This window comes from Aotus nancymaae, unplaced genomic scaffold (assembly GCF_030222135.1).
Source record: "Aotus nancymaae isolate 86718 unplaced genomic scaffold, 86718_ANA_hifiasm-v0.15.2.pri h1tg000029l, whole genome shotgun sequence".
Lineage (NCBI taxonomy): Eukaryota > Metazoa > Chordata > Mammalia > Primates > Aotidae > Aotus > Aotus nancymaae.
Window position 1 is genome coordinate 13,192,153 of NW_026988442.1, and position 24,302 is coordinate 13,216,454.

Here is a 24,302-nt window from a genome sequence, read left to right on the forward strand (position 1 = left end):
GAGTAAGCACATGCTGTTGAAAAAATAGTGCTGGCAGACTTATTCAGAGTTGCCGCAAACCTTCCATTTGTTAAAAATAACTCCATAATATCTGCAGAGTACAATAAAACAAGGTATGTCTGTGTATGTATTTCACACCAACCCAAAGCAGGAGTGTTAACCCCTTATTAACCCCACTTTACAGATAAAGATGAAAAGCTGAAGCCGGGCGCGGTGGCTCACACCTATAATCCCAACACTCTGGGAGGCCGAGGCAGATGGATCACGAGGTCAAGAGATCGAGACCATCCTGGTCAACAAGGTGAAACCCCGTCTCTACTAAAAAATACAAAAATTAGCTGGGCATGGTGGCACACGCCTGTAGTCCCAGCTACTCAGGAAGCTGAGGCAGGAGAATTGCTTGAACCCAGGAGACGGAGGTTGCGGTGAGCCGAGATCGTGCCATTGCACTCTAGCCTGGGTAAAAAGAGCGAAACTCCGTCTCAAAAAAAAAAAAAAAAGAAAAGAAAAGCTGAAAACATTGCACACTTGCTGGTAAAGCAATAGAAAAACTGATATTTGAACCCAGGTCTGTCTGAGGCTAAAGTCTGGGCTGTTTCTCAGAGCACCACATCACCTCCTTCCTGTCCATCCCAAACCACCATTACTGTCCCACCACCATTATTACCACTCAGCTGCCCACTTTGTAACAAACTCTCTCTGTATAGCCCTCATGGTCCTGCAGGTGGTTTAACCTCCCGTGGAATATCAGGCCTATCTCCTACCTTGGCAGACTCTTTTTTTGTGAGATAGGGCATCATTCTGTCATCCAGGCTGGAGTGCAATGGTGCAATCTTGGCTCACTGTAGCCTCAATTTCCTGGGCTCAGGTGATTTTCCTACCTCAGACTCCCAAGTAACTGGAACTACAGTCATATGCCACCACACCCAGTTAATTTTTTGTATTTTTAGTACAGACGGTGTTTCGCCATGTTGCCCAGGCTGGCCTCCAACTCCTGAGCTCAAGCAATCCACCTGCCTCAGCCTCCCAAAGTGTTGAGATTATAGGTGTAAGCCCCCATGCCCAGGCACTGATGGACTTTAAATCTTCAAAGGACCAGCAGATCCAGAGGGTGATGCAGCAATCCCGACAGGATCCCTGAGCAGGACACCAGGTCTCTGCTGTCTCCCTGCTAGGTCCAGCCTTTGGCATGCTCAAAGATACTAATACCAGTTTGTCACAGCTAACCTGACACTCACCTCATCAGGAAAATCCTTGGGGTGGGGAGAGGTGAAACGGATCCTCATTTCAGGATCCACTCTGGAGACCTGATCCAGAAGATGAGCAAAACGAAGTCCTCCTTGCTTGGTTTTATAGTTGGTGGTAAAGCCACGGCTGAGGTTGGTAGACACTGCATTGTTGAACTGGACCTCTGAATTGTCCCGAAAACTATTAACATTCTGACCAAGAAGCGTCACTTCTTTCAGCCCCTAAAAATGGAAAAATATATTGGAATTTTAAAACTTTTGGGTAGCTTCATTAAAAAAACACTAATTAAAAATTAGCCAAGGCCAGGCCCAGTGGCTTATGCCTGTAATCCCAGCACTTTGGGAGGCCAATTCAGGCAAATCATGAGGTAAAGAGATCAAGACCACCCTGGCCAACATGGTGAAACCCTGTCTCTACTAAAAATACAAAAATTAGCTGGGCATGGTGGCGCGTGCCTGTAGTCCCAGCTACTCGGGAGGCTGAGGCAGGAGAATTGCTTGAACCCAGGAGGCGGAGGTTGCGGTAAGCCAAGATTGCGCCATTGCACTCTAGCCTGGGTAACAAGAGCGAAACTCTGTCTCAAAAAAAAAAAAATTAGCTGAAATTAACATATCTTTTGTTTTAAACAAAAGAAAAATAATTAGCTGAACTTACCAAGAGTCACCTATAAATTTGTTGTATCTATAACCCAGTAATTTCAAGCTTAGACATCTTATCAAAGAATTAAACTTCAGAATAAAGCCTTATGTAAAAATTAGTATTCAAAACATGATTTAGAATAGAAAAAAACTGGAAACAAACTAAATAATCAACAATAATGGTTAATTTACAATAGATCTGTCAGTTGAATATTACACACAGTGACTATATAAAGTATTCTCACCAAAAATATTTAACCTAAACTAATCAAGCTTTTACACTTAACTTCCAGTTACCAGAATTCAGGGAGATATATTAAATGACAACATGAGGAAAAAATCAGACAAAGCCAGACTATGTCTGATCTCTTCAAAAAGTTAATGCATCATTTAAAGCAAACAACAACAACAACAAAAAATGAAAGAGCTGCTTTAGATTTTTTTTCTTCTTCTTGAGACAGGGTCTCCCTCTGTTGCCCAGGCTGGAGTGCAGTGCCACGATCATAGCTCACTGCAGCCTCGACCTCCTAGGCTTAAGCAATCCTACTGCCTCAGCCTCCCAAGTAGCTGGGACTACTTTTTTTTTTCTTTTGTAGAGATGTGATTTCACCATATTTCACAGACTGGTTTTAAACTCCTAAACTCAAGCAATCCTTCCACCTCAGCCTCCCAAAGTGCCTGGCCTAGATAAGTATTGATTTTCATACATGTGATAATACCATGGTTATGAAGAGAAAAACTGTTACTCTTAGGAGATGCATACTGAAGTATCTAGGGGCAAGTATCTAGGGGACGTTACTTCATGATGTCTACAAATTACCTCAAATGGTTCAGAAAACATGTATTTATGGGTGCATGGAGATAGGTGTAAAATATGATAAAATGTTAACAATCATGTTTTTCTATCATACTAGTCTTTCCATTTGTCTGTTTGAAATGTTATATTATAGGCCAGGTGCAGTGGCCCTTGCCTGTAATCCCAGCACTTTGGGAGGCCAAGGCAGGGATCACGAAGTCAGGAGTTTGGAGTGAGACCAGCCTGGCCAACATGGTGAAACTCCTTCTCTACTAAGGATACAAAAAATTAGCTGGGTGTGGTGGCACATGCCTGTAATCCCAGCTACTCTGGAAGCTGAGACAGGAGAATCACTTGAACCCGGGAGACAGAGGTTGCAGTGAGCCAATATCGTGCCACTGTACTCCAGCCTGCTATACTCCAGCCTGGGCAAAAGAGTGAAACTCCATCTCAAAAAAAAAGAGAAAATGTTATAAAATTTCACAAAGAAAATAATGGTTGCTAAAAAAGACTTGTTTTATAACTTTATGTTGACATAATTTCAATTTACAGACAAACTGCAATATTAAAAGGATTCCCACATACTCTTCGTCCAAATTCATCAAATGTTAACACCATGCCCTATTTGTTTATCATTCACATTCACACACTCATATACACTCTCTCTCAACACATATACGCTACATTTGTTTAAGCCTTCTAAGAAAAAGTCACAGATAACATACTCTTTTACTCCAAAATACTTTAGTATATATTTCCTGAAAATAAGGGCATTCTCCTATATAATTTCAGGTATATAATTTCAAGACAATTATCAAAATCAGAAATATTGACACAATACTATTATCTAATCTACTTTGCATTAATCAAATGTTACCAATAGTTCAAATGATGTTTTTTTTTTTTTTTTGAGACAGAGTCTCACTCTGCCGCCCAAGCTGGAGTACAGTAGTGCAATCGTGGCTCACTGCAACCTCCACCTCCCAGGTTCAAGCGATTCTCCTGCCTCAGCCTCCCGAGTAGCTGAGACTACAGGCCTGTGTCACCACACCATGCTAATTTTTTGTATTTTTCAGTAGACACAGGTTTCACCACACTGCCCCAGCTAGTCTCAAACTCCTGAGCTCAGGCAATCCACCCATCTCGGCCTCCCAAAGTGCTAGTTCCTTATAACATTTTTTTCCCTGATCAGAATCCCAATTGAGGACCATGTGATGCATTTAGTTGTTATAACTCCAGTCTCTATAAAGACTATTTATTTGTATAAGTCATGATATATTGTTAATTTAAAAAGCAGAATACACTAAATGCAATGTGGATCCAATTTGGACTGGATCCCAAAAATGACATAAGGCATTAATGGAGAAACTGGCAAAATCCAAATGAAGTCTGAAGAGAGTAAATAGTAACATACCAATAGTAATCTCTTAGTTTTTGTTTTGTTTGTCTGTTGGTAATAGAGACAGTATCTCCCTGTGTTGCCCAGGCTGCTCTTGAACTCCTAGGCTCAAGGCACCCTCCTGCCTTGGCCTCCCAAAGTGCTGTGATTACAGCACCAAAAAAATGTACCAAAGAAAGATGGTAATACCCAAAGAAACTCTCTTTGCAACTTTCCTGTGAAGGTAAAGTCATTCCAAAACAACAAATTTATTCATTAAAAAGTAAAATATAAAACTAAGTAAAATACACACATATATATAAAAAGACATACAAACCAAATGCAGAAATATTTAAGGAACAATTGGGGAACTCTGAATAAGGATGGACTGAAATGAGACAGTATCTAGCAACTTTTGTTAATCTTACTGGAAAAACTAATGGTATTAAAAATATTCTTAGCTGGGCATGGTGGCTCATGCCTGTAATCCTAGCACTTTGGGAGGCCGAGGCAGGTGGATCACCTGAGGTCAGGAGTTCAAGACCCATCTGGCCAACATGGTGAAACCCCACCTCTACTAAAAATACAAAAATTAGTTGAGTGTGGTGGTACATGCCTGTGATCCCAGTTACTCAGGAGGCTGAGACAGTAGAATCGCCTGAACCCAGAAAACAGAGGTTGCAGTGAGCTGAGATCATGCCACTGTACTCCAGCCTAGGCAAAAACAGCAAAATTCAGTCTCAAATAAATTAATAAAATAAATAAAAATATTTTTTAGCAGCGCATAGTGGCGTGCTCCTTTAATTCCAGCTACTTGGGAGGCGGAGGCAGGATGATCACTTGAGTCCAGGGGACAGAGGTTGCAGTGAGCCAAGATCGCACCACTACACTCCAGCCTGAATAACAGAACAAGACTCTGTCTCAAAAATAAATAAATAAATAGGTCAGAAACAGTGGTTCATGCCTGTAATCCCAGCATTCTGGAAGCCCAAGCAGATCACCTGAGGTCAAGAGTTCAAGACCAGCTGGCTAACTTGGTGAAACCTTGTATCCACTAAAAATACAAAATTAGCCAGGTGTGGTGGCACATGCCTGTAATCCCAGATACTTGGAAGGCTGAGGCAGGAGAATCACTTGAATCCAGCAGGCAGAGGTTGCATTGAGGCAAGATCGTGCCATTGCACTCCAGCCTGGGCAAAAAAGAGTGAAACTCCATTTATTATTAATAAATAATAAAAATATTTTTTTAAAAAAAACACAAAATATCCTTATTTTTTAGAGATGCATACCTAAGGGTGAAATGCCATGCCATGCTCTACTTTGAAATACGTTTTCTTTTTTTTTTGAGACGAGTCGCAGTCTGTCGCCAGGCTGGAGTGCAGTAACATGATCTCAGCTCACTGCAACCTCCGACTCTTGGGTTCAAACGATTCTCCTGGCTCAGCCTCCTGAGTAGCTGGGACTACAGGCAAGTGCCACCATGCCCGGCTAATTTTTGTATTTTTAGTAAAGATGGGATTTCACCATGATGTACACCCAAGTATTTCTTTCTGGTCAGGTAGGGTCAAGTTAGAGGCAGCATAGGCTCCAAAACGACAAAGATTATCCTCATCCTCCCCCAAACATGCTCACAGCAAGAAAGCCTGGAGAACCCTTCACCTGCTCAGAAAGCTTCCTCACTTCCTCTAGAATGGAGGCAACAGGCCGACTCCTCTCCCGGCCCCGTGTGAAAGGAACAATGCAGTAGGTACACATGTTGTCGCAACCTCGCATGATCGACCTGGGAAAGAAAGTACCAGAACGTAGTAACAGTAGAAGGGTGTGCTGATATGACCCAATGAGCAGGCCTCAGCTCCCATAGCATTATTCTTTGGTTCTGAATCTATTTGCCACAATGCTCACACTGGACCAATCCAAGATCTAAGCACTAAAGTAGACCTTTTTAATTTTTTTTTTTTTTTTTTTTTTAAGATGGGGTTTCACCATGTTGGCCAGGCGGGTCTTGAACTCCTGACCTCAGGTGATCCACCCACCTCGGCCTCCCAAAGTGCTAGGATTACAGGCGTGAGCCACTGCACCCAGCCGACCTTTTTAATCTTTAAAAATTGGAATCTAATCACAGAATATCAACCAAAGCATAACCAGTGAGAGTACCTAGCCTGAGGAAGCACAGTGCTGAGGGACTAGAGTACACACTTACCACACCTGGACTTTCTACTGCTTTTCAATTCTTTTTTTCCAGACAGCCTGAATATGTTTGTATCTACCGTTTTTATGAGTATATTAACTGGACTTTTTACATCTAGAGCAGAAAAAATTAAATATTAAAAGGTGTGTGTATATGTGTGCATATAGGGCAAGGAGACCCTGGATTTAAAACACAGGGTTCTGGCTGGGCATAGTGGCTCACACCTGCAGTCCCAGCACCTTGGAAGGCCGAGGCAGGTGGATCACCTGAGGTCAGGAGTTCAAGACCAGCCTGGCCAACCTGGTGAAACCCCATCACTATTGAAAGTACAAAAAATTAGCTGGGCATGGTGGCGCACACCTGTAATCCCAGCTACTTGAGAGGCTGAGGCAGGAGAATTGCTTGAACCCAGGAAGCAGAGGTTGCAGTGAGCCAAGATCATGCCATTGCACTCCAGCCTGGGCAACAGAGCAAGACTCCTTCTTAAGGAAAAAAAAAAAAAAAAAAAAAAACACACGGTTCTACATTTCTCACACATTCCTGATCCAACTGCTAGGTATCTAAGTTAAATCACATTACGCATGTGAAAGCCTCAATCTATCTTAAGGAAATAATTATGGATATGTATCAAAGACGTTCACTGAAGAATTATATAATAAATGTTAGCTATTATTTTTACTAAGCATTCCAACCAAATAATATTAGATAGCCATTAAAATAAACAGAGGTTGACAAACTTTTCTGTAAAAAAAAAAAAAAAAAAAAAAAGATAATATTTGAGACTTTGCAGGCTATATAGTCACTGTCACAACTATGTAACCTTGCTTTAGTGGCAAAAGCAGCCAGAGGCGATTTGTAAATAAATGGGCCTGCCTGTATTCCAATAAAACTTTATTTACAAAAAGAGACGGTAAGCTATTCGGCAACATCTGTTATAGAAAATTTAATGCATGGCCAGGTGCGCTGGCTCACCCCTATAATCCCAGGATTTTGGAAGGCTGAGGCAGGAAGATCACCTGAGCTCAGGAGTTTGAGACCAACCTGGGCAATATAGTAAGACCCTATCTCTGTAAAAATTCAAAAAACATTAGCCAGGTGTAGTGGTGCACACCTGTAGTCCCAGCTACTTGGGGGACTAAAGCAAGAGCCCAGGAGGTCAAGGCTGCAGTGAGCACTGATCATGCCACTGTACTCCAGCCTGGGCGACAGACACAGTGAGATCCTGTCTCAAAAATAAATAAATAAAAGTATGAAAGAAAGAAGCTTATTCCCCATCTCTTGGGCAGTGACTCACACAAAGGCAGATGTGGCACTGGGGCTTGTCTGGACTGGCATGACATCAGCATAGGTCTCATCCAGAGAGAGCAGCACGTTGGCGGCTTGCTGGCCCGACTCAGCAACAGCCAGCAGCCGGGGAAGGTCCCGGTACGCATCAGGACCAGCCAAAACATCTACCATTTTCTCCCTGTTGAGGATCTCCTCCTTCAACCTCTCAGCCATGCAGCCTGGAAGGGAAAAAGAAACAAGTACCTTTACCCAAATTCATCTGGTATTTAATGGCTTATCACACATCATGCCTACCCAGAATTAGAGATCAGGGCACAGCAAACTTCTCTAAGAATTTAGTATCAACTTTCAAATTTAACCAACATTCCCATAGCACTGGAGGCTGCATCTTCCTTTATAAGAAAACCACAGGAAAGGGTTCCAGAGCAATTCAATTAAACACCCAGAAAAAATTAAACCACTGGCCAGGCACAGTACCTCACACCTATAATCCCAGCACTTTGAGAGTCCAAGGAGAGAGGATCACTTGAGCCCAAGAGTTCAAGATCAGCCCTGGCAACACAGTGAGACCCTGTCTCTACAAAAAATAAAAAAAATCAGTCAGGACTGGTGGCACGTGCCTGTAGTCCCAGCTACTCAGAAGGCTGAGGCAGGAGGATTGCTTGAGCCTGGGAGGTTGAGACTGCAGTGAGCCATGATCATACCATGGCATTCCAGCCTGGGCAACAGACTGAAACCCTGTCTCAAAAAAAAAAAAGAAAAAAGGAAATTCTGACACAGGCTACAACACATGACCTCATGAACCTTGAGGACATTATGATAAGCCAAATAAGCCAGTTACAAAAAAGACAACATAGTATGGTCCCACTTACATGAGTTATCTAGAGTAGTCAAATTCATAAACAGAAAGTAGAATGATGATTGCCAGGGGCTGAGGGAGGGAGCATGGTAAGTGAGTGTTCAATGGATACGTAGTCTCAGTTTGGGAAGAGAAAAAAGTCCTGAAGATGGACGGTGGTGATGGGTGCAGAATAATGTGAATATACTTAGTTCCATAGAAATATACAATTAAAAAGGATTAAAATGGGAATTTCAAATATATTTTACTACAATTTTTTTTTTTTTGAGATGGAGTCTCCTGTTGCCAGACTGGGTGCAGTGGCACAATCTCAGCTCACTTCAACCTCTGCCTCCCGGGTTCAAGAGATTCTCCTGACTTAGCCTCCCGAGTAGCTGGGACTACATGTGTGTGCCATCAGGCCCAGCTAATTTTTTGTATTTTTAGCAGAGACAGGGTTTCACCATGTTGACCAGGATGGTCTGGATCTCTTGACCTTGTGATCCACCTGCCTCGGCCTCCCAAAGTGCTGGGATTAGAGGCATGAGCCACCATACCCGGCCAATTGTTTTTAATTATTCTTGGGATTTCTGAAATTCTTAGTAGATATGTACCCAGAGGCTTCTATAATGAAGGAACTGAAATGGAACAGAACATTTCAACTAACCCTTCCATCCTCCTGCGTCAGTTACTACATGGATCTGATAACTGAATATAGAGAGATTAATTTAACTATTCCACAATGGAAACAGTCTGTTTTCCATATGGTTAAATATATTAACTAAATTCTGAGACAGAAGAGGGTACCGAATATTTATTTTTGAAATATGTCTCTCAGTCATCTGGATCAGAACTGCCCAACATAACTTTCTAATAAAACGATAGGCCTGGCGCAGTGGCTCACACCTATAATCCTAGCACTCTGGGAGACTGAGGCAAGAGAATCACACTTCAGCCCAGAAGTTCAAGACCAGCCTGGGCAACATAGTGAGACCCTGTTTCTACAAAAGGTCAAAAAATTAGCTAACTGTGGTGGTGTACACCTGTAGACCTCACTACGCAGGAGGCTGAGGTGAAAGGACCACTTGAGCCCAGGAGTGGGAGGCTGCACTGAGCCATGATTGTGCCACTGCACTCCAGTCTGCACAACAGCTCAAGACCCTGTTTCAAAAAAAAAAAAAAAAAAAAGGATGACAGAGTGTGCTGAATGGAAAAATAATTGTCCTATCCAAACTGGTAGCCCTTAGTCATGTGGCTACTGAGCAGTTGAAATGTAGCTAATGGGACTAAAGAAGTGAATTTTAAATTTTATTTAATTATAGGTAAATTTAAATAACCACATGTGGCTAGTGGCTACCATATTGGTGAGGCAGACCTAAATCATCACTTGGGCTTGCTTCAGGAGTCAGGATGAAAGGTGCCCACATTAGAAATTCATACTGTCAAGCCGAGAGCAGTGGCTCACGCCTGTAATCCCAGCACTTTGGGAGGACCGAGGTGGATGGATCACTTGAGGTCGGGAGTTCGAGACTAGCCTGACCAACATGGAGAAACCCCCTCTCTACTAAAAATACAAAATTAGCTGGGCGTGGTGTACATGCCTGTAATCCCAGCTACTGGGGAGGCTGAGGCAGGAGAATCGCTTGAACCTGGGAGGCGGAGGTTGTGGTAAGCCCAGATGACACCATTGCACTCCAGCCTGGGCAACAAGAGCGAAATTCCATCTCAAAAAAAAAAAGAAATTCATGCTGGCCCTTCGGACTCCAACTCTATCCATAACTCTGTGCTACCATAAGCCGCATTAGACTCTAGACAGGACATACCACTTTCTGAGCACCTATTACTTTAAGGAACTATGGAAAGCCCTTTCATGAACTTTATCTCATTTAATCCTATAGCCTCTGGCAGTAAGTACAAGAATTGTATGGGGTATATAAGATTTCTTCAGACACTGGGAATCCAGCCTCTAAAGGAAACACTAGCAAATAAAGCCACACAGATCCAAGTTTCAAAACTGACAAAATCTGCAAATTACCAGATACCTAGAATCCCAATCCTCAGAGGAACCTGGGAGCGGAGCCGCCTTGTTTTCAAGGCTTTAAGCTGATGTAAACGGTTCCAGATGGTCTGCTCAGCCTTCTCCCTACAGAGATGAGAAGAGGCAAAACTGTACCAAAAATAAACCACAGAGCAATCTAAGAGAGTAGGACAATGGGAAGAAAATAAAAACCACCTTCAATCCTTTAAATCAAGTTTTTCCAACCTGAGATGTTTATGAGATTTTTTTTTTTTTAGTTCATCAGCTATCATCAGTGTAAGTACCTTACATGTGAGACAAGACAATTCTTCTTCCAATGTGGCCCAGGAAAGCCACATTGGAACAGCCTTGCCTTAAATGTGTATTGGCCAGCCCTGCCTTAAATGTGTATCCACCATTTGGACTTAGGGAAGGTAGGTAGGGGCCATCTGAAGAAGCAACACTTGCTATAATTTACCTTTCCTAGAATAGCACCCTTCCTACACATCTTCAAATCCTGACAAGCCTTTAAGCCAAGCTCAGAAACAATCTACCTCAGAAAGCCTCCCCCAACTCTCCTCTGTGGGAGAGTTTGTCCTCTCTTTAGCTGTCCTTCAACTTTTTTTTTTTAATGATTCCAGATCCTGATGCCCTTCTACTTTAACTAGACTTTTTCCTATACTTAGTAATTTCTTTTTTTTTTTTTGAGATGGAGTCTCACTTAGTCGCCAGGCTGGAGTGCAGTGGCGCGATCTCGGCTCACTGCAACCTCCAACTCCCTAGTTCAAGCAATTCTCCTGCCTCAGCCTCCTGAGTAGCTGGGATTACAGGCGAGTACCACCATGCCCAACTAATTTTTGTATTTTTAGTAGAGACAGAGTTTCACCATGTTGGCCAGGCTGGTCTCGAACTCCTGACCTAGTGATCCGCCTGCCTCAGCCTTTACAAAGCGCTGAGATTACAAGCATGAGCCACTGCACCTGGCCAGCAATTTCTCTTTTATTTTTCTTTGTAGATACAGGGTCTCACTTTGTTGCCCAGGCTGGTCTTGAATAGCTCACTGCAACCTTGAACTCCTGGACTCAAGTGATCCTCCTACCTCAGCTGGGATTACAGGTGTGACCGACTGCACCCAGCCTCATTGTTTGATTTTTTAAACTAACATTTTCTGCCTGATGTTGGAGCTATTTGTTCATCTAACTAAGGTCCTTAAAGCCAGGCCATGGAAGAAAGGTTCGTTTCTGAATCGCCCAAAGCACAGAGTTCAGTGTCAAGCAGCAGAGGCCTAAAGAAGAAAAATGTCAGATGAATTAATTGATGGTATAGCCAGTTATGAAAAACATTAACACTAGCATGTCTTGAACACAGAAACAATGTGAGAAAGAAGGTATGTTCACTTCTGACGGACGTCACCCATCTCTATTCCGAACTCTTTCCCCAAGCCTACGACTGCATCCTACCCCAGGCAGCTACATTAAAAACAGACACCATTAGTTACAAAAGAAAGCTCAGGAAGAGCTGGGTGGCTCAGCACATTCTTAGTTTCCTCATCTTAGAGCAGCACCAACCACACAGGGTTGTTGTGATCATTAAATTTGTTAATCCATTGTGTTACTCACTCAGAACCTGGTACATGCTCAGCAGATGTCAGCCAATTGTATACAGACTATCTCCACTGTGGGAAAACTGCAAGTCCTACTGCCATGGGGCCACTGGCTCATCTCCACAGACAGGCAGGCCAGGCACTGTTAGCTCTGGCATTACTACGTAAGATACATTCACTCCTAGGAAAAGAACAAATTCGTACCTGATAGAGCACGTGACAAGGAGAATCACATCTGCCTGAATGTAGAAAAAGGAAAACAAGAAAAATTACAGTCTTGGAATTAGCCTTGTACAATCCCTGTCTATAGCTCTTGATTATTATTTTTCTTTTTTTCTGAGACAGAGTCTCACTCTGTTGCCCAGGCTGGAGTGCAGTGGAGCAATCTCGGCTCACTGCAACCTCTGCCACCCAAGCAGTTCAAGCAATTCTTGAGCCTCAGCCTCCTGAGTAGCTGGGATTACAGGCACCCACCACCATGCCTGGTGGCTAATTTTTGTATTTTTAGTAGAGATGGGTTTCACCATCTTGGCCAGGCTGGTCTCAAACTCCTGACCTCAAGTGATCCACCCACCTTGGCCTCTCAAAGTACTGGGATTACAGGCATGAGCCACTGTGCCTGGCCTATTATTTTTCTTTAACTATTTTTTTCCTTTCCTTTTTTTTTTAATAGAGAAGGGAGTCTCACTCACTTGCCCAGGCTGAAGACCAATACCATAACCATAGCTCACTGCAGCCTCGAACTCCTGGCTTCAAGAAATCCTCCTGCCTCGGCCTCCCAAAGTGCTGGGATTACAGGCGTGGTGACCTACGCCTGGCCATCTTAACCATCTTGGCCATTTTTAAGTGTACAGTCCTGTGGCATTAAGAACATCTATCTGCAATTTCGTAACTATGCATTTTCTATAACTGTTGCAGCTTCCACAACTAAAACTCTGTACTCATTAAACAGTAACTCTCCAACTTCCCTCCCCACGGCCAATCTTAACTTAGCTCCTTGCCTGAAGGTGCACATCACCATAAAAGTTTCAAAAATAGCTGGAACAAAAGTACAACTCAGTCCCATCGTGAACACTTCACCCAAGGGAACTCTCTCTCACCAGGTGGCACCCTGCTCCTGAAACTGCACCTAAGAGCTGGCACAAATGCGGAATCTTGCCCAGGTCCAGAAAACAAAGGAAATAGGAAATGCATGTACCTCTTGGAGGTTACTGGTCCGCAGGTAGCCACTCTTCTGTAAGATGGACCAGGCTATCTCCGTGTCATTCACATTCATCTGGCAGCCATAGGTCTCGAGGTAGACTGCAGTAAGAGGTTGGGAGGATTCCATGGTAGACAGACAACAAGGGACCTCATGTCTCAAAAGGTCTCCTTCCCAAATGCTCTAGAAACACCTGAATCATCTGGCTATCCACTAAGTCCCCTATTGCCTCAATGCTAAGAAAACATAAATTGCCAGATGTACTCCCAAATTAATGATAGACTTTCAGAACAAAAGAAATACCACATTAAGCTGGATACAGTGATTCATGCCTTAATCCCAGCACTTTGGGAGGCTGAAACGGTAGGATTACTAGAGCCCAGGAGTTTGAGAGCAGCCAGGGCAACATAGGGAGACCTTGTCTCTACAAAAAATTTAAAAATTAGCCAGGTGTGATAGTACATGCCTGTGGTCCCAGCTACTCAGGAGGCTGAGGCAGGAGAACTGCTTGAGCCCAGGAAGCTGATGCTGCAGTGAGCCATGGTCACACCACTGCACTTAGCCTGGGCAACAGAGTGAGATCCTATCTCAATCAAAAAAAAATACCACATTATATACACACACCAATTATAAGCCATGTTATTTTTTAAATGAGGAAAACATGTAGCTGAGGATCAAGGAAATATGGTTATAAAAACAATTAGAAAAGGAAGGACTAGGCCAGGCGCAGTAGCTCACGCCTATAATCACAGAACTTTGGGAGGCCGAGGCAGGCAGATCACTTGAGGTCAGGTATTTGAGACCAGCCTGGCCAACATGGTGAAACCCATGTCTCTACTAAAAATACAAAAATTAGCCAGGCGAAGTGGCACACACCTGTAATTCCAGCTACTCAGGAGGCTGAGGCAGGAGAATTGCTTGAACCCAGGAGACAGAGGTTGCAATGAGCTGAGATCATGCCATTGCACTCCAGCCTGGGAGACAGAATGAGACTCCTTCTCAAAAATAAAAGAAAAGAACAGGAAGGACGAGCTGATAGTGTTCATCAGTCTGAAGGGAAAGTAAGTTTAAACCCACATGTTACACCATGTTACACTCCTTCTCAAAATGAAGAGGTTCTCCAGCCTCTGGAAGCAACAGCAGTGGGCAGAGGGTACATAAAGCCACAAAATTATAATGAGGTTTTTTTTTTTTTTTTTTTTTAAGACAGAGTCTTGCTGTGTCGCCAGGCACCAGGCTGGAGTGCAGTGGCGTGATCTCAACTCACTGCAACCTCCGCCTCCTGGGTTCAAGATTCTCCTGCCTCAGCCTCCAGAGTAGATGGGACTACAGGCATGCGCCACCATGCCCAGCTTTTTTTTTTTTTTTTTGTATTTTAGTAGAGACGGGGTTTCGCTATGTTGCCCTGGATGGTCTCGATCTCTTGATCTTGTGATCCGCCCACCTTGGCCTCCCAAAGTGCTGGAATTAAAGGCATGAGCCACCACACCCGGCCAATGAAGCATCTTACGGTAGCTTCATCTTAAATGAAAGCAAGGCTATATTATGAAGTAAAACAAATTTTGTACACAGTTGTAAGAACATGAATTTCACATTCTAGCAGCTTCAAACTGTACTCCATCCCGTCCCCACCAGCAAGCCTTATTTCCAGACACCAATAAATTCCAACTAAAAGTTAAGAGCTGAATGATAATCAGCTTTTGCTCAAATGATTCTCCCGCCTCAGCCTCCTGAATAGCTAGGACTATGAGTGTATGCTACCATACCTGGTTAAATTTATTTTTTGTACAGATGGTGTTTCACCATGTTACCCAGGCTGTTCTTGAACTCCTGGGCTCAATCCACCCATCTCAGCCTCCCAAAGTGCTGGGATTACCGGCATGAGCCACCGTGCCCAGTTGAGTTTCTTAATATTAATATTACTTGGTGGAGTCTGATGATTCCCACAGCCTTCTCACACTGTTAACCTTCCAAGCCAGGTCTGTAATAAAAGAATCATGCCAGGACTTCCAGAAAGGAGCAAGGCAGGAAGTCCAAAGGGATAAGAAAAGTAAAACCAACCTTTTCTCTGCCTTCCTAAAAGTTCATCCATCGTGAGATAGGGGGGTGGGTCTTCCACTTCTGAAGACAGCTTCTCTTGAGGAGCTGAGGCACTTCTTAAAAAATGTTGCAAAGTCGGTCCTGTGGCCAGCCTGGAGCTGAAATCCTTCCGAGCTCCAGCCTCCTGCCTCTCTGGATTGGGACACGTGGTACTAGAGAGACTGCTATGTGCCATGCACATCCTCAGCGACAGCCAAGACACAGAGGCCATTGGCCCCCACCTCAGAGACCTTTGCACTTGGAGGACACATTGTAAAGAATGCATGGCACTAAACAGTCCACGGTCTGCAAAAGAATGATACATATCACCAGCATTTATTGAACACTGTGGACTGGATACTGCTCGAAATACTTCGAGTGTATACATTCATTTACCCCTCACAAAAGCCCATGAAGAAGGTACTCCTAAAAACATTAGCTCTATTTTACAGCTGAAAAAACTGAGGCAACTTGCCCAAGACCACACAAAGGAGTGGCAGAGATGTGATGCACATCCAGGCAATGTTTTCAAAGGAAGGAGTCACAGAGATGAGATGGAAAGCCCAGACAAAATGACAAAATAGCACCTTGTGCCAAGAACAGTTCCCAAGGTTTTAAGTGTATTCACTCATTAAATCTTTACAGTAATCCTAGGAAACGGACACTATTGTTGTTCCTATTCTGAAAGACATAGGTTGAGGAACTCACTTAAGCTCCTATAACCAGTAAGCAGTCAAACAAGGACTCAGATAAAAATCTGTATGAATGCAAAGACCATGCCAATACTCATCCTGCTACCCTGCCTCTTAATACTGTGAAAACCACTCATTGTCTAAAGGTATCTTCCTTCAAGTTCCTTCAGAAGGAAAGCATCTAATGTGGGGGCATTGTATATCTGATCAGTGACCCCTTCTACCCTTCAAAAGTCTCATCTAGGCACAGCCACTCACGCCTACAATCCCAGAACTTTGGGTGGCCGAGGTGGGTGGATCACTTGAGGTCAGGAGTTCAAGACCAGCCTGGCCAACATGGCAAAACCCCATTTCTACAAAAATACAAAAGTTAGCCAGGCGTAGTGGCACGTGCCTGTAATCCAACTACTCAGGAGGCTGAGGCAGTGAGCTAAGATCACACCCTGCACTCCAGCCTGGGCAACAGAGAGAGACCCTGTCTCAAAAAAAAAAAAAAAAGAAAAGGAGGCCGGGAGCAGTGGCTCATCCTGTAATCCCAGCACTTTGGGAGGCCTAGGCAGGTGGATCACCTGAGGTTGGGGAGTTCAAGATCAGCCTGACCAACATGGAGAAACCCCATCTCTACTAAAAATACAAAATTAGCCAGGCGTGGTGGCACATGCCTGTAATCCCAACTACTCAGGAAGATGAGGCAAGGGAATCGCTTGAACCTGGGAGGCAGAGGTTGCGGTGAGCCAAGATAGTGCCATTGCACTCTAGCCTGGGCAACAAGAGCGAAACTCTGTCTCAAAATAAAGAAGAAATGGAATACGCAACCTAGATCCTTTGCATACACGCAGTTCACAATAGGATTTGTGTTCCTATGAGAATCTAATGCCATGGCTGATCTGACAGGAGACAGAGCAGTAATGCCAGCTTGCTGCTCACCTCCTGCTGTGCAGCCAGGTTCCTAACAGACCATGGACAGGTACCAGTCTATGGCCTGGGGTTTGGGGACCCCTGCTATACATGTGTAATGAGCAGATGTGGCCCATTACCTTTCCAATGTGATCACCTGCCACATATGCTACTAGCACTTAGGAGCAATGCCAACCCGGTTTCAAACGTCAGAGAAGAGCAGCCTTATAGTGTGAGTCACCCATTTCTATAGTGTAAAGTCGCCCATTTCTACTCCGTAATTGCTGGGTGACCTTTGGCAAGACAAATTTCTGTCTCTAAGCCACCAATTCAACATGTGTAAACTAAGGATAAAAGTAACACCTACCACCCAGAAGTGTTATAAAATTAAGATATTAAAAACCCAACTTGAGCCGGGCGCGGTGGCTTACGCCTATAATCCCAGCACTTTGGGAGGCCGAGGCGGGTGGATCACGAGGTCAAGAGATCAAGACCATCCTGGTCAACATGGTGAAACCCCGTCTCTACTAAAAATACAAAAAATTAGCTGGGCATGGTGGCGTGTGCCTGTAATCCCAGCTACTCAGGAGGCTGAGGCAGGAGAACTGCCTGAACCCAGGAGGCGGAGGTTGCGGTGAGCCGAGATCGCGCCATTGCACTCCAGCCTGGGTAACAAGAGCGAAACTCTGTCTCAAAAAAAAAAAAAAAAAAAAAAAACCAACTTGAGATAGAGTAAGCATTCAGTAACTGCACATTCACAGCCGACACCCTCTTTCATGGGAAGTATTACATCATCCTGGTTAAGAGTATGAACTCTACTAGAAATACAAAAATTAGCCGGCCGTAGTGGCATGCGCCTGTAATCCCAGCTACCCAGGAGGCTGGGGTAGGAGAATCGCTGGAACCGGGAAGGCAGAGGCTGCAGTGAGCCGAGATCACGTCACTGCACCCCAGCCTAGGCGACAGAGCAAGACTCCGTCTCAAAAAATAAAAATAAAAAACCAGTATGGACCCTAGAGTCAGTATCTAACCCCACTGCTGCCAAGCCAGGTAAACCTTAGGCACCTGTCTTAAACTCTGGTAGCCTCGAAATGGGGATAATAGCAGCTATCTCCATAGGCCTACTGTGGGATCAAATGCAATAATACAAGCAAAATGCTTTGCATAACACAGTGTAGAAGGCTCTCTGGGGGCTCGAAATTAATTCTGACAGTCGACAGTGAGGATGGAACAATAGCCTACAACATCCCAAATATTTTTCTGGCTTATTACAATGTGTTAGGTATGGGGCAAAGCATTTCCCGCGAATTACTAGCTATAACTCTCACAGCAACCCTGTGAAGCAGGCTGAACGGGGGGCGAGGCGAAGCCTTGGAAGAAATAGGGGTGACCTGTCCAAGGTCACACGGGGTTAGCCGGTGGGGTTAGGGTACGAAACCCGACAGCCTGACGCCAGGCCCCACGCCGTAACCACCGTGCCATCCTCCCTTTGGAACACCGCGCGCTTCCCCGGATCCATGGCCCCTCCTGCTCCAAGCGTCAGTCAAAAGAGGGTGCGCAGCCCACCCCGGCTAGCGCGCAGCTCACCTCCTGCAGCAGCAGCAGCAGTACCCGGGGTCCCGCAGCATAAGTTCTGCCGGCAAGTCGACTCCCCTCAGCGGTCCGCCGCTGCGCCCATACACAAGTGACTTCCGTTCCTCCGCTATTTCAGGCCCGGTCAAGCTAACGGAAGTGCTTCCTTTTTACAGTCCGGGTGGACCCAAAGCTCCGTGGCGGCACTGAGCCTTAAGGCAGCCACTAGCCTGGGACTTAGCGGCAACTGAGCGTCTCAAAGCGGGTGAGTGCAAATCAAATGTGCGCTAGATGTGAGATGCACCAGATGTGGAAGAAGAAATGTCAAATCGTTCATATATAATGTTTATATTGATTATGTGTTGCAATGATTGTTGGCATATATTGGGTTAAATAAGCACATTCGTTGAATTAATTTTTATTTGTAGCTACAGTGGTAAAAATATTTGAATTAAGTTCACTTGTTTCTTTTTACTTTTTTTAATGTGGCTACCAGGGGGGAAAATTTGGGCTCACTGCAGCTTCTGGCTCCCATGCTCAAGCAATCCTCTCACTTCAGCCTCCTAAGTAGCTGGGACTACAGGCGCGCCCCACCACGCCCAGCTATTTTTTTTTTTTTTTTTTTTTTTCATTTTTTTGTAGAGATGGGTCTCCCAATGTTCCCCAGGCTGGTCTCAAACTCCTACCTAGGCTCAAACCATCCTCCCACCTTAGCCTCCGAAAATGCTGGGATTATAGGCATGAGCCACCGTGCCTGGTCCTAACTGGGAAATTTTAAGTTACCTAAGAGATTCACACTCTATTTCTATTGGAGGGTGCTGCTCTGTATGTTAATGACTTCCTGATTCACATCTCCAACTGGAGCCTCCCTGGAGTTCCAGAGCCATAGCTCAGCCGCCTACTTGGCACCACCTTCTTGGGTGTCTGATGACTATCTCTAACTTATACAGAACTCTTCATTTCCACACACACACACACCTTTGCCAAAAACCTGTACCCGCCATTCTGGCCCATCTCAGTAATAGCCCAACTATCCTTCCAGGTGCACTAGGAGGAAACGAATGGTCATTTTTTTTCATCTCCCTGGATCCCCTCATTCATCTGTTGGCAAGCCCTGTCAACTCTAACCACAAAATGTCAAATCTGTGTACTCGGTAGCTACAACTACCCAGGCCACCACTGTCTCATCAGAAAAAATCACAGTAGCCTGCTAACTGTTCATCTTGTCTCCTGAGACCAGTCTCCCACACATGGCCAAAGGGAGTTTGTCTGTTTTATTAAATCAAATTATATAACTCCTCTGTTGAAAACTCTCAGTAGCAGGCCAGGTGTGGTGGCTCACACCTGTAATCTCAGCACTTTAGGAGGCCAAGGTGGGCAGATTGCTTGAGCCCAGGAGTTCTAGACTAGCCTGAGCAACATGATGAAACCCCATCTCTACAAAAAATACAAAAGTTAGCCCAGTGTGGTGGCAGGTGCCTGTGGTCCCAGCTACTCAGAAAGCTGAGGCAGGAAGATTGCTTGAACCAGAGAGGTTGAGGCTGTGGTGAATCATGATCTCAACACTGCACTCCAGCCTGGGTACCACAATGAGACCATGTCTCCAAAAAGAAATAAATAAAAACAAAAAGCTTGAGTGCTTTCCGTTGCCCTTGCAATAAAATCCAGATTTCCTACTGTGTTCTAGGGGTCTCTGTGATGTGGCCCCTGCTGACCTTTTTTTCTTTTTCTTTTTTTTTTTGAGATGGCGTCTCACTCTGTCACCTAGGCTGGAGTGCAATGGCATAATCTTGTCTCACTGCAACCTCTGCCTCTCAGGTTCAAGCAATTCTCCTGCCTCAGCCTCCCGAGTAGCTGGGATTACAGGTGTGCACCACCACACCATGCTAATTTTTGTATTTTTAGTAGAGCAAGATTTCACCATGTTGGCCAGACAGGTCTCAAACTGCTGGCCTCAAGTGATCTGCCCACCTCGCCTCCTAAAGTGCTGGGATTACAGGCATGTGCCACCATGCCTGGCTAATTGGGGTATTTTTACTAGAGACGGGGTTTCACCATGTTGGCCAGGCTGCTCTCGAACTCCTGACCTTAAGTGATCCACCCACCTCAGCCTCCCAAAGTGCTGGGATTACAAGTGTGAGCCACCATACCCAGCTCACCATCCCATTCTTAAAAGGGGTCCAAGGCCAGGCACTTTAGGAGGCTGAGATAGGAGGATTGCTTGAGCTCAGGAGTGTGAGACCAGCCTGGGCAACATGGCAAAACCCCATCTCTACAAGAAATTAAAAAATAAAAAAATTAGCCAGCCATGGTGGCACATGCCTATAGCCCCAGCAACTTAGGAGACCAAGGTAGGAGGATCACTTAAGCCTGGGAGGCCGAGGCTGCAGTGAGCCAGGCACTCCAGCCTGGGCAACAAAGCAAGACCGCATCTCAAAAACACTTCACAGGGTGTTCCAGGTGAAGGCACCAGACTGCTGATGGCCAGAAGGAAAATGAGTAAGTCTTTGGTGGTTTGGGATATTGCTGAAAATTTAGTGGATAAGCTGAGAAAGTTTCATTTTCACAAAGAAACAAAGAATGCTGCCATTATAAATAAGCTAAAAGTGATTGCTCAAAGTTAAGTTACCTGGTCTTTTTTTTTTTTTTTTTTTGAGGCAGAGTCATGCTCTGTGGCCTAGGCCGGAGTGCAGTGGCGTGATCTCTGCTCACTGCAACCTCCACCTCCGGGGATTCAAGTGATTCTCCTGTCTCAGCCTCCTGAGTAGCTGGGATTACAGGCAGGTGCCACCGTGCCCAGGTAATTTTTGTATTTTTACTAGAGACAGGGTTTCACCATGTTGGCCAGGCTGGACTCAAACTCCTGACCTCAGGTAATCTACCCTCCTCGACCTCCCAAAGTGCTGGGATTACAGGCAGGCACACCAAGCACATGATCTTTGTTTTATCTTGTGGCTACATTGAAGAAACTGGATCTTTAGAAAGTTTTAAAAAATGTTCTGGGCTGGGTGTGGTGGCTCACACCTGTAATCCTAGCACTTTGGGAGGTAGACGCAGGAGGATTGTCAGGAGTTCAATACCAGCCTCGCCAACATGGTGAAACCCCGTCTCTACTAAAAATACAAAACATTAGTGAGGCTTAGTGGCAGGCACCTGTAATCCCAGCTACTCAGGACGCTGAGACAGGAGAATCACTTGAACTTGGAAGTGGAGGTTGCAGTGAGCTGAGAACACACCACCGCACTCCCACTTGGGTGACAGAGCAGACTCTGTCTTGAAAAAAAATAAACAAAAACAAAAAAAAAATTCTCCATCATTGCTGTTGTCATTGTGATTTTAGGTAGGGAGTCATAGCCACCGCCCACTCACATCCAGCCAGCACATCACAGTTTCTGCAGCACCAAACATTCCACTCTACCTCTCTTCTGCAGGAAAGGGTCCTGAAGCTCTCTTAGGTGGCTTTGAAATAGGTCCACACATTCTTCCACATTCCTTTCTTCAAGAGGTAGCACCTGATTCCCCTCCCCTTGAGTGAGGGCTGAACTTAGTGACTCACTTCTAATGAACAGAACAAAGCAGAACCACAGTGTATGGCTTCCAAGACTGGGTCCTAAGAGGCACTGTTTGTGGCTTCTTCCTTGCTCTCTCTTCTGTCTCACTGTGGGGAAAGCCAACTGCCATATCATGAGAAGACTCAAGCAGCAGCTCTAGGGTTAGGCCTGCATGGTGAGGAACTAAGACTTCACGTGCATGAGCAGTATTGGAATGGATCCTCCGACCCCGGTCAAGCCTTCAGACGACTGCAGCCCTAGCTGACAACTTGACGGCAATCTCATGAGCAACTCTGAGACAAGAACAGCCCAGCTTAGCCCCTCTCAAATTCCTGACCCACAGAACCTAAGACATAATGAATATTTGTCATTTTAAGCTGCAAAATTTGGGGTAATTTGTCTGCTAAATTTGGGGTAATTTGTCACATAAAAATAGATAACCAATACACTGTCTTTGGCCCTGTGGCAAAGATCTGTTCTTCTCCAGGGAAAGGTGCCCCAGTCCTTGGTCTGGTCCATCTTGGGACTGCAGGGGCCACCCCAGGGCCCAAAGGCCAAGGCACAGACCACAGACACTGGGCCGGGCTGCCCGTATGCTCACAGGCTATTTATTTAACCAAGAGTAAGGAGGAGAGAGAGAGGATGAAGAGAAAAACCAGACTCCCCAAGGTGGCGGAGCTAAGGGGAAAAACAAACAGAAAGGCTCCTCTTCTTTCTCTTGCCGCTGACCCCAGGGGACTCCAGCTTCAGATGGGATCTCTGGGGGTGGCTTAGGGGCCTCAAGGAGGCCTGGCAGCTCAGCTGTTGGCTGGGGTCAGAATCCGCACAGGGGCAGGTCCCAGGCTTGGAATGGCTTCTGTGTACACAAAATATCTCTCTGCAAAAGGCACTAGTGGAGGCGGGCAGCAGGAAGGCCACCCCATCACAGGCAGGGTCCACTCTGTCCTGGGTCTGGGTCCTGGGCCCCAAGACCAATCCAGCCTCCCTCAGGGGCGGGGTCTCTGAGGCCCTCATTCCTCTCCTCTCCCTTCCATCAGCCCAGGGGCGAGCAGGTATTCGGTGGAGGCCCAGCTCAGGCCATGTCATAGACACCCCTCTTCAGGGCTAGTGTATCCGGCGACTTCTAGGCCAAGAGCCCGAGGCGGGTAACTTTGGCCGAGAGGAAGGAGTGGATGATGAAGACTATGGTTTTGGGACACGAGTGCAGGTCCAGCTGCTGCAGGGTGGATGGAGAGAAGAGTCAGGGGCCCTGGCCAGCCTGGCTTCCAAGAGTGCACACCCCCTCCTCCCCAGCGTGCAGAGGCAGCCCTTCACTCACGATCTCGCCTTCAGCACCCCCAAAGTCCAGGAAAAGGAGACTGGCGCCATCATCTGAAGACATCTGCAGCTTCTCAAAGGGCTGTCGCAGGAGCACAGCTCGGGCTGCCCCTGGCTCAGCCGCCCACAGTGTGAAGCCCTTGTCAATGTGCACAGACAGGCTGCAGGGACGCCCGTTCCACGTGCAGGCTGCAGGAGGGGCACGTAGGTACAGGCATAGCTGGCACCTCAGAGACCACACCCCAACCTCCAACCCCCACCGCAGCGTCACAAAGTGGGGCCTGAATGCCTCCAGGGATGGGAGGATTACTGTTTGTTGTGGCACCTGTACACCCATCCTGCAGAGAGTCACCACCCCCACCCTCAGAGGACCTACACCCACTTCCAGCCCCACTTCCAGCAGCACCACAGTAGAAAGGGGGAGCTTAAAATCTGTCATGGACAAGAGGCTCGCTCCTGATAAAGGCATCATCAGATCTACCAAGCACCACCCTTGGAGACTTGTAGAGTTGCCCAGCTAAATTTAAATTTCAGATAAGCAATGACTAATTTGGACATAGTTCTATGAAAAAAGTATTCATTGTAACCTGAAATTCAAATGTAGCCCTGTATTTCATCTGGCAGCCCTACCCCAAGTGCCATCTCTCACATCCTCAGCAGATTGACAAAGCTAGGGCAAGAAAACCCCAGGGAGAAGAGTCTCTGCCTACCAGGACACCTGCACATCCAAAACAGAGGCCCAAACCCAACTTTGGTTTCTTTTTTTTTGAGGAACAATCTCACTCTGTCACCCAGGCTGGAGTGTAGCGGGTGCAATCTCGGCTCACCACAACCTCTACCTCCCGGGTTCAAGTGATTCTTGTGCCTCAGCCTCCCGAGTAGCTGGGACTACCGGCGCCTGCTACCATGCTCAGCTAATTTTTGGGTTTTCGTTTTGTTTTGTTTTTTGAGACAGAGTCTTGCTCTGTCACCCAGGCTGGAGTGCAGTGGGGCTATCTGG

The 24,302-nt window shown here is 45.6% G+C and overlaps 2 protein-coding genes across 6 annotated transcripts in view; both read right to left on the reverse strand.

Moving 5' to 3' along the window:
- The window catches only part of CDK5RAP1 (CDK5 regulatory subunit associated protein 1), a 76,401-nt gene extending 55,819 nt beyond the window's left edge, over positions 1–20,582 (reverse strand). For 3 of the 4 annotated variants that reach the window (XR_010344529.1, XR_001107932.3, XM_012455186.3), the window contains exons 1-7: positions 15,256–17,372; positions 13,192–13,295; positions 12,198–12,232; positions 10,416–10,516; positions 7,543–7,753; positions 5,720–5,840; positions 1,239–1,469 (exon numbers count right to left, since the gene is read on the reverse strand). Coding sequence is in view for 2 of the 4 variants with exons in the window: in XM_012455186.3 (XP_012310609.1) it covers positions 1,239–1,469; positions 5,720–5,840; positions 7,543–7,753; positions 10,416–10,516; positions 12,198–12,232; positions 13,192–13,295; positions 15,256–15,661 (1,209 nt within the window). In the remaining 2 variants the exon portion in view is untranslated. Of the gene's footprint in view, positions 1–1,238; positions 1,470–5,719; positions 5,841–7,542; positions 7,754–10,415; positions 10,517–12,197; positions 12,233–13,191; positions 13,296–15,255; positions 17,373–18,449 lie in introns of those variants that run through there. The other variant, XM_012455188.3, reaches the window with a different exon arrangement.
- A 1,983-nt stretch (positions 20,583–22,565) lies between these two features.
- SNTA1 (syntrophin alpha 1) overlaps positions 22,566–24,302 on the reverse strand; it is a 32,447-nt gene continuing 30,710 nt past the window's right edge. For both annotated transcript variants that reach the window (XM_012455189.2, XM_064382324.1), the window contains exons 7-8: positions 23,304–23,491; positions 22,566–23,201 (exon numbers count right to left, since the gene is read on the reverse strand). In XM_012455189.2, the coding sequence (XP_012310612.2) occupies positions 23,109–23,201; positions 23,304–23,491 (281 nt within the window). In that variant the 3' untranslated portion in view covers positions 22,566–23,108. The remainder of the gene's footprint in view (positions 23,202–23,303; positions 23,492–24,302) is intronic.